At 36.4% G+C, this 10,882-nt stretch overlaps 1 protein-coding gene across 1 annotated transcript in view; it reads right to left on the bottom strand.

The window, feature by feature from the left end:
- LOC129943030 (uncharacterized) overlaps nt 1-8,455 on the bottom strand; it is a 225,153-nt gene extending 216,698 nt beyond the window's left edge. Inside the window, exons 1-3 of the mRNA XM_056052234.1 lie at nt 8,256-8,455; nt 7,850-8,107; nt 7,575-7,791 (exon numbers count right to left, since the gene is read on the bottom strand). Coding sequence (XP_055908209.1) covers nt 7,575-7,791; nt 7,850-8,107; nt 8,256-8,323 — 543 coding nt within the window. The 5' untranslated portion in view covers nt 8,324-8,455. The remainder of the gene's footprint in view (nt 1-7,574; nt 7,792-7,849; nt 8,108-8,255) is intronic.
- Between the last annotated feature and the right edge of the window lie 2,427 nt (nt 8,456-10,882).

Here is a 10,882-nt window from a genome sequence, read left to right on the forward strand (position 1 = left end):
AAACGAACAAAGGTTGTAAATTATTGAATTTCATTATACACTGGTCGACAAGGTTTTCTTACTGGCAATAAAATTTCACTTTTGCAATGGGTTTTGGTAGCCTTAATTCTAATTTGTTTTCAAAATGAATGTATCACGTCAGATGGCAAGTATATAAGGCAAGTATATCTAAATTTATAAAGTAGCTTTTTTTTCGGGTCATTTTTGACCCATTTTAGGAGTAAAATAAAGATTTCTCTTAAACTAAATTTCTTAGGGACTTCATGTTTCATGACTTTTTCTAAAGTTTTAAAATTAACATATTTAGCTTATAAATTTATAAAAATATTTGTTATTTTAGGACGTACAGACTTTTTTACGTTTGCTGACCTCGGGTCAAAATGGACCCTACTGTATAAATAGAGTGTCAATTAGATTTTCTTGTATATTTTTCTCAGTTATTATTGTGAACTTGCATTGTTTTACTAACGGGGCTTTTATAGAATTCTTTTTTGACATTTAGTGGCTAGCTATGCTTTTGTTTGCAAGTTTGGCTAATTTTTTCCTATTGAAAATGAGTGATAGTGAGAGTGAATTTTCTTTCGGATGAAATGAATCATTTTCGGATTTCGAAAACCTTGTTGAGTAAGCTGATTCATGAAATTGCATTTGTTTCTGGCCAAATGATAAATGGTAGGTATGACATTGGCTTTTACAAAAATGAAAAGTAAACGCACATTTGTTGAAGAGTGGGCTGACATTGATAGGACGGATTTGTTTGCATTCGTTCGACTTCTTTTACTGGCTGGTGTTTTTCGATCGAATAACGAAAGCTCTGAAAGTTTATGGGACTCTCAAAAAGGAATGCCAATATTTTCAGCAACTATGTCACTGAAGACATTCAAAAAATTATCTAGAGTTATCAGGTTCGATAACAGAGAAACTCGAAGTCAACGACGTTTGTTAGATAAATTTGCTCCTACACGTAAATTGTGAAATCATAAGGTTAAGATTTTGCATTTAATTACTTTAGAATATTTAATCAATACTTTCTTTAATCAAGACTTTTCTTTAGCTTAACATTTCTTTTCTTCTTAACGACTTGACATTGAATGCTCTCAATATTAAATGAACAGTAACTCAAAATTATATAAAAATGGATTTGAAAACAAAATAGGTTAAATTCAAATAAGTTTGGCAATTCATGTTAAATAATAAATAATTCGATTTTAATAATAATAATAATAATAATATAATACAATATGATATAATAATAGTAAGGATGACATATCCTACACTCGGCCATCCTTCTTATCGACTGTCTCAGACGAACAGGCTTATTTTCTCAATAGTAGTTTGTATTATTCATCAATCTCGGCATCAATATCACTGTAATTTTCATCTTCTTCGCTTTCAGAATAATTTTATTTCTCCGCTTCATAAAATCTGCTGAAGTTAAAGTTGCTTTTGGGCCTTCATTGGCTCCGACTTTTTTCACACCATAGCGATCGTTTCTTTTTAATTTCACAATCTCGTATGGTCGCAAATATGACAGAAAAATCTTCGTTCCTGGAGCAAACTGAGTTTTCTTAATTGCTACTAGGTCATGAAGACTATACTTTGTAGCTGGTTTTTTTTTCGGTTGAAAACTCTCCTGTTTTTCCCTTGAACTATTGCTATCTGCTTTTTTGCTTGACATCGCATATCTTTCCGTTCTTCCTCAAAATCTTCGGTTAGAAACTCTTCCATGATTTTTTTTTATTTCCATAGCTTCCACACCTTTCATTGGGACTCCAAACACTGGCTCAAATGGAGTTTTATTCGTTCTTCGATTTATGGTTGAGTTGATAAGTCTTTATAGTCTGGGTATGTGTTTAAACTACTTATCGGGAGCCTCAACCAATTTGGATAACATTTCAACAATAGATGTTGATCCTTTCAACTTGGCCATTTCCTCGAGGAACACCGGTAGTAACCAACTAATGCATTGTGTTTTTCTCTTCACAAAACTCCTTGAATGCGTTGGATGTAGAGGCTGACCTTTTCTCCGTGACAATACGTGCTGAATCACCAAATGTATCACTCTGCAACATCAACTTCTTAAGTACCTCATCCGCACCAGTTGACTTCACGAATTTAGAAAAAGCATCCACCATCACGAATAAGTGCTTATAACTCTTCGTAGTTGATTGAAGTGGCCCAAGATGGTCTCAATGGTACGTATTTAAGGACACGTCAAACTTATCAATTGGATTTAGCAAGCACTCCTGTTTTCCGTTTTTTCTTGAGATTATATGGCCTTGCTCATGAATATTTCTTAGCACCTCCTTCTGCAAACTCTTTGGTATAACTAGCGAGTAGTTTCCCTCTACGAATTTATACAGGATACCATTTCTCAAAACAAAATTTGCGTACTCTCTCTTCTCCAGAATCTTGGTTACTAACTCACAAAACTCATCCTTTTGCTGTGCCTTCTTGATACGATGCAAAACACCATCTTTTATCCTCATAGCAACTGCAGAACGACTCAGCGCATCAGCATGTCTCATAGCTGTTCCCGCTCTGTGAAGAACTTCGCAGTTAAAATCTTGCAGGAACAAAGCCCAACAACTGGTAGCATTTAAAGGGAGATATCCTTTTCGACATAATATTCCATCAAAGCCTGCGAAGTACGGAATCAAGTTTTGGGTACTTTGTGATTCTGCAACGAGTATGCTTGGAACATTCAACCTTATACAGGCAAAGAACTTGAAAGTAAACCGGAAAGTAATCAAGGTATGCGCGTAGTTCTTGATTTGGTTGTAGGCCTAAAGGGGCATATCGAACGACCGATAACTTTTTCACGTCTTATCAACTGGGACAAATATTAGTGCAGAAACAGATTACACTCGTTGTAACAAAACACAAATATAAACCAGAATTGCTACCAGAAACTGTAAACGTAAAAGAAAGACAAATTTGTTCATTCAATTTTGTCTTTACTACTACTTAGTGTCCTATATTCCAAAAAAAATAAAGCTTTAATATTAGATTACAACAAGTGTAAATGTGGTGTTGACACATTGGACGTAAGTTGCTTCAATTGCAAAAGAAAAACAAAGTAAGTTGCTACACTTGCAAAAGAAAAACCAAGCGATGGCCCCAAGTGGTGTTCAGTAACATGGTAGACATATCAGCTTACAATGCTTTTGTTTTATTCAAATCGGCTAGAGCCCCTTTCCCTTGAAATCCCAAATAAATTACGAGGTGCATTTTTAAACGATTCACAACCTTCTTATCAACTCAGAAGGAAAACAATTCAAGAAAGAAAACAACAAAAAGAAGCCGATGTCACTTATGTCCAAAAACGGAAAATAAGACAGTTTAGTTTGCGATATTTGCGATATTTGCGATAAATGTAAATGTAAAGAATGTGGCATGATATGTAGTTAGAGCGTTGGACTTTAATGCCAGAGGTCTTGGGTTCGATTCCTGCCCATGCCATCTAAAGTTTTAATTCCTGAATAAAGTCTCTTGCGAGGAATTGACAAATTCTCCAATAGTAATTCTTGTCATGAAAAAGTGGTTTTTAAAATTTGCCCTTCGGATTCGGCTTACAACTGTATGTTCCCTCCATCACTGACAACAGTACTCGCACACAGGAATGGTTGAGAGTTTTAACTCACTAGGTCCTAGTTCTCAATGGACTGTTTCGGCACCAAATTTATTTTTTTATCTTAAAACAAAATCTTAAGTTTTGTTGTAGGAGAAACTAGTGCTACCTGTTGAGCATTCTTTTATGTAAATAAATTTAGCAAAAGCTTCAAATATTGAACTTTAGTTTATTTATTTACATATTCAGTTTAACTAGCTTGAGCTGAAACTGATACATAAACAGAAAAACCAACTAAGTAGCCTACTACTGATCTCTTGAATTAGGAATGTGAAGATAAACTTAAACAAAAATTAACATTTATTAAATAAATACTGAAATTATATTTAATTGTAATAATCGGTGTACAATATTTTTGATCAAACAATAATTTGTTAATACAATTAAACTTGATGGTCTTCCTACTGGTGAACAGGCCACGTTTTATTGCAGGTGAGAGAAACATAGAGAGGTGTTTCCACTAAGGCACCCCTCCTTATTCAGACTGCAGCGGACGAATTTTCGAGATGGAGTAAGGTTAAACTACTTAGTTAACACCTTATTCGGCTTCTACGACATATTCGGAGCCCATTCCTATAAGGAGTGGTTTATCCGGCTCTACGTCCTTGGAGTTATACTAAGGATCTGGTCCTCCAGCTTGCGGCTTGTGCCATCGGGGTATCTTACTGACCACTTAGAAAATACCTGAGTTGCGAAGCACCAACAAGCATCGGATACGGACGGATTTACTGTTGACAACCCACGCAAACGAAATAAGTACAACGAACTTTGGATCTGTACGTGAAATGTTAGGTACCCTAACAGACCACGTGCAGCCGAACAATTAGCAGAAGCCCTAAACTGCTGCAAGGCAATGTACATATAATACGGCGACGGCTACAGAGAACAAAGACAGCGTCTATTTGGGTGTGGATTTGTTGTTGAAACTAGACTCAGGCAAAAAGTCTTGATACTTCTCCAGTATACAGGATATCCGAACTTTCCGAGAGGCCAACATTGAATCGGACCACTACCAGGTTTTACACGGCCACAACAACGAAACCCCTGGTTTGACGACGAATGCCGGCAAGCGCACGCAGCGAAACAAGAGGCATATAAAATGGGCTAGAGCTGCTCGCAAGCTCTACTTCTTAAATGGAAAAAAATAGAGCACGAGAAGCGCTCGATCGAGGAGATAGAGGGATGTTACAACAGGAATGAGGTGCGCAAATTTTACCAAAAGGTAAAAAACATCCCAAGGGTACCAGCCACGAAACGAAGCCTGTAAATACGATCAGGGGAACATCGTAGTAGAACCGCAGTCGATGCTGAAAGTATGGAAAGATCACTTTTCCAAATTATATAACGTCGATGACGAACCGAATTCCGCTGTAAGAGAGATAGAACCACTCAACCAAGGCGACGCAGATCAACAATTCCGCATACCTGGCCTCGACGAAGTGAAGACAGCTATATCTAAACTGAAGTCAAACACATCTGCTGGGGCTGACGGCATCGTTGCCGAACTATTCAAAGCAGCAGGCGAAGACTTGCTAGGGAGCATGGACTAACTCATGTGCAAAATATAGTCGGAAGAAAGCATGAACGATGAGTGGAATCTCAGCATAGTTTGCCCAATACATAAGAAAGGAGACCCTCTAAATTGCGCCAACTACAGAGGCATCAGTCTCCTTAACATTGCGTATAAGATCCTCTCTGCCGTATTATGTGAACGTCTGAAGCCATTCGTCAACAAGCTGATTGGTCCTTATCAGTGTGGCTTCAGACCAGGAAAGTCCACTATCGACCAAATATTAACACTACGGCATATCTTGGAAAAAACCCAGGAGCTTCAAATCGATACCATCTCTTTATCGATTTTAAAGCCGCGTATGACAGCATCTATAGGGAAGAGCTCTACCGAGCAATGTCTAGTTTTGGCATACCCGTCAAACTTATCCGTTTGTGCAGAATGACGATGGAGAATGCACGCTGCTCTATCAAGGTCGGAAAAGATTTGATCGATGCATTTGATGTCAAAAAAGGTTTTAGACAAGGCGACGCACTGTCATGCGACTTCTTCAACATCGTTCTGGAAAGAATTGTGCAAAACTCAACCGTCAACACTAGAGGCACAATCTTCCAAAGGTCCATCCAATTACTCGGATACGCAGATTATATTGACATAATTGGAAGATCAAAGCGTGATGTCAGTGGAGCGTTTTTGAGCATTGCGACGGAAGCGAAGAAGATGGGTTTAGTGGTCAATGAGGGCAAGACCAAGTATATGCTGTCATCAAAAAAGGACACTGAACAACGACGTCTTGGACAAAACGTCACCATGGACAGCTTTAACTTTGAGGTAGTTAAGGACTTTGTCTACCTAGGCACCACTATTAATGCAGACAACGACACCAGCGCTGAAGTCAAACGAAGAATAACTCTTGCAAATCGCTGCTTCTTTGTACTTAGAAGGCAATTGAGAAGTAATGCTCTCTCGAGCATGTAAAATCACCATCTATAAGACACTCATCATCCCGGTTCTCATTTATGGCGCTGAGGCCTGGACCCTGTCAAAGAAAGATGAGAGCGTCTTAGGATGCTTCGAGAGAAAAATTCTTCGGGTGAATTTTGGTCCCGGCATAGATGGAGAATGGAGGAGAAGATATAACGACGAACTGTACGGACTGTACAGCGACACTGACCCAGATAACAGAGTTAAAGTCCAACGGCTTAGATGGCTTGGTCATGTACAGCGAGGACATCAACGCTCCAGCCTGGAAGGTCTTCAAATCCAATCCCGAGGCACGGCGCAATAGAGGCAGACCACGACTCAGGTGGCGCACCCAGGTGGCGTGCGAAACTGGAGACAGCTAACTAGAGACCGATCTGGCTGGAGACGCATGTTAGTTGAGGCCCAGGTCACCTCCGGACTGTAGCGCCACCTTAAGTAAGAGAGAAACATAGATTTTCTAAGTCAAAGCCCCAAATAGACATTGTATAGCCTTGAGATTTATTTATAGTCACTGCAAAAACTCAACAAATCGGAAACTGTATGATTTTGAATGGTATGCAAGAATCTGATGGTATAATCGGAATACGTGGTAACAACACGATTCCTTCTTTAAACTTGTCCGTCAAAATAGTTGATTCAAAAACGTTTCCAATGATTCTTTTAAACCAAACCTATACCGTTGCATAGTTTACGAGAATTAATATTTTCGCCCTCTATTCCACTTGTTAAATTAAATAATTATTATAAAATTAAAATTATAATTACTTGTCATACGTTCTTCAAAATTGTCTATAAAATAGATCTTAAGAACTTTAGGATCTTTATAGCATTAGCATATTTGATCCTATTTTTGTGAATACTTGGCATTGAATCTTGAATGTTGTTTCAAAATTGAGACCATCCGAAGACAGATTACAAACTTTTGATGCTCCCAACGACATCATTTGAAAGCAAGAAAAAAATGTTTTTGTCTTACGCAAAAATGTCAGAAAAGTGGATTTTCAAAAGTTCTAGTGGCGCAAGAAGTGGCGACAATGTAACTCTCTGATGCGCAACAAAAGGCGGCAGTTTCATTGCAAAATTTGAACGCCTGGCAAGGCGAACAAATGATTCCCGTGTTAAGGTACGGTTGTTCTGTTCTCTTTTTTTTAAATGAATCTCTGTGAACCGAATCTACTCTAAATAGAGAAGCAGAAAAATAATCCAAACATAATAAGATAGTCTTCTGGTCTAATGGACTGTTGTGCTACTTTGAGTAAGTATTTGAAGACATAAACCTTAGTATAATGTATTAGAGTCATAGGTGCTAGGCCAACCTAGGACTTGCACGAAAATGTGATTGTCTATGTTCAGTAAAGTGTAAAGAACTGAATTTAATATGGAGTTCTTTAAATTTAAGACATCATCGTTTATTAAAAAAAAAAACAAAGTCAATTAAAGAATACTTACATCAATTAGTTTACAAGTTTGGCTATCATTCAGTCCCATTTGCATGTTTTTGGCAAAACTCTTGATAAATTCGCACAACGTTTCGCAGAGTTGAGTCTCCTTGCGTTGAGCAATTGTTTGCAAGCACGGAAGCAATCTCAGCGCATACGAGGAGATGTACTTCTCCTTGATGTGCGGTGAATAGTAGGCAAACAGATTCAAGCAAATTCGAAGTGATCTAAAGGAAACACATATCCATGAGAATCATATACATTTTAAAAACAGAGTTCTTGTACCTTTGATTCCCGTTCTTTTTGATTTCTCCATAAAGATCCATCAAAATGCGCTTAACTCGAGTCTTCTCCAGGGATCGAAATATTCGATTGAGATTCGACTCGGCGCTCATCCGAACAACCGAATCCAAGTCCTCGCAGAACAACAACAGGACACTCGTTGCATTGCTGCAGTGAGTGGCGTAGTTGATGTGAGACACCATTGCCGGTGCCAGGATGCACTCGGCAATGTGTTGGAAGCAATTGATTTTCTCTTTTTGGCTAAAAAGAAATAAAACGGGATTTGATTAGTTTCAGTGGAGTTTGTTTTATTTTTCAACATGAATGACGAAATGTAATTCTTTCAGCATCACCCACCGGATGCACAGACTAATTTATTATTCAAAACGAAATAATTTTAATTTGTTACCTGCATTCCTGCGTTCGTAGTTGGTCCACATAGTTGGTAAATTGATTGACAACATTTGATTTATCCATTTTTTGTGGATGTTCTTTATTAGTTTTTTGATTTTCACGGCGAAAAATTCATAATTTTCGTGTTTTATTCTTGAGATTGAGAAGAATGGAAAACTTTTGTTTGGTAATTTTTCGTTTTTATGTGATGTTGACGTTTTCTCTTCTTAAAGTCAGCTGTCAATATGGAATGTTGACAAGTGGAGGGAAATAAAACAAAAGAAAAACATAAATAACAAAGAGAAATGTCAAAAAATAAAGGGATGGGATTTTAGTTGGAATGCATTCCATAAGGGATTTTATTGTGGAACTAGTTCACATCAAAACCAAAAATACCAGTATTGTCCGAGGCAGGAACCAATAGAAGATTGAAAAATAATATCCCAAAGGGAATTTTTTTGAATAAAGCAAACCCGTAGCTTAAAAATCAAAATAAAGGAAGGGTTATATTAAAGAACTATTCACATGAGCACGAACAAAAAAATAAAACAAATTAATTAAATGAATTTCATTGTGCAGATAGATTCTTTATAACAATTGAACATAATTCTGAATTTATTTTTAATTTTGAAGTTCTAACACATAAACTTAAATAAAGCACATAATCATCGCAAATTTTCTATTCGTTCCTAAAAGACTATTCACATAAGAGCAAAAACTGACCGAAGAATGAATGAATTAATGTAATTTTAACCAATTCATAAGCCTAATTATGTACAAATTGTAAATAAAAAGTTTGAAATAAAGCTTGAGTTGATCTTAAGGTAATAAAAGTGTTCAAACGCGTATTAACCTACAAATTAAATATAAGTCAAATCGACAGACGGAATGGGAAGTTATCAGTGTGGGTCGCATCCCAGCCTCTTTTTTGTATTATTTTATTATAAGTAAGGTTGATAAGGAAAATAAAAACAATTAATTTTCAATAGTACCTACTAAGGAAAAAATATTTACAAAGAAACTTAAAAACCACTCTTTTACAAGCTTTGAGGTGTTTTTAGGGTCTCCCAACGCAGCGGCATTTCCTATCAGGCGTATGGGAGCGTATGGCTTTCTAAAATGTTCCGGTATACAAATCGATCCACTGTTGTTCCAGAAAAACAAGTCCACACCATGACATTACCTCCGCCATGCTTTATTATATCACGACAGTAACGGGGATGTAACCGCTTTCCTCTGGGTCTTCGGACGTAACATATGCCATCGGAATTAAACAAGTTAAATTTAGACTCATCGCTAAATAATACTGAATTCCATTTTTCAGGTGTCTAAAACTGCCTAAAATTGCTCATTTTCCATTCAGCGAAATTCTCCAAGTGGTATGTTCATTGCTCGTAGAGTATATTTAATGGTAAAATATTCAACATTACGAAAATAGTTCTCAAGTGAAATATCATCATCAATATCTGTTAATCAAATTGTTAAGTCTGAAGATAATATTTTCCAAAAGGGCATTCCCAGAAAAATCTTTCTCTTTCTGCACTCCTCCAAAAAGAGCAAAATGGATTTATCTCCCCAACATTAAAAACGTAATAGAGTGGTTCTTCTTTGAACCATCTGAAAGAATAACTTACCTTTCTTTTCAGCGACCATATTTGGTTGTAGCTCCACAAGCTATCCGCTTCTATCTACTTTCATTCATAAATACAAAAAAATACAAAAAGCTGAAATCAATTTTCAAGTTTCTTGAAATTCAACATAATCAGCTGTTCTGTCAGATACCTACATACCCTAGAAATTCTTGGATTCCTTTTTTGACATCTCAGCTGTTTTTGATCAGCTGTTATTTTACACGTAAAACACTAACGAAAAGGTATCCGGATACCTTATCTTTCTTAGATTAAACGCAGCCCTCATATCAGATGTTGCTTTACACGTGAAACACTAATAAAAGAGTATGCAAAAGGACTGCCGTCAATAGTCATTTGTGGTGCTGGAAAATCATCTTAGATGCAACCTCACGACTCAAGTGCATTATAATATATAAAAGTTAAGGCTTGCTTTAAATGAAACTACTACTGTTTTAAACGATTTTTCCTTGTCCAATTCAAATAACATCAACTTCATCGAAATCTAGTCAAATGCAAACATTGAAATTCACTTCGTTTTAAGTTCGAAAAAAACTAAATCGATTTTTTTTATGTTTCGAATCGATATCAATTTCATTTCGAGTGAAAGTTAAATGTAAAACTTAGCTGTATGATTATAAAAAATATAATACTTATTGTTTATATGTAAATCTGTGTGGAAAATATATTAAAAATATATTTTTTGTTCAAACCCACTACCAACGCTTTTCGGTGTTTTAGAGTCTACAAGTTTCTTTCCGAGCAGATGAATAACAGCATTTGTTCCAGCTTGTCTCTAAAAAAGGTTGGCCCCTTTAAATGTCACCCAATTACATTTACTTTCCTTCTTAACAAGGTCATGAAAACGCTCAAGAAATGTCTCCAAAAACAAAACTTTTTAATAATCGGCATTATACCGATGATTTGATGGTTTATCTGAATAAACAATAGGACAAAACTTTACATCCTTTTAAAAAAGTAAGATTATTGCACTTGATAAAAGCATTTGATAGAG

This window comes from Eupeodes corollae, chromosome 1 (assembly GCF_945859685.1).
Source record: "Eupeodes corollae chromosome 1, idEupCoro1.1, whole genome shotgun sequence".
In the NCBI taxonomy this organism is placed as follows: Eukaryota; Metazoa; Arthropoda; class Insecta; order Diptera; family Syrphidae; genus Eupeodes; species Eupeodes corollae.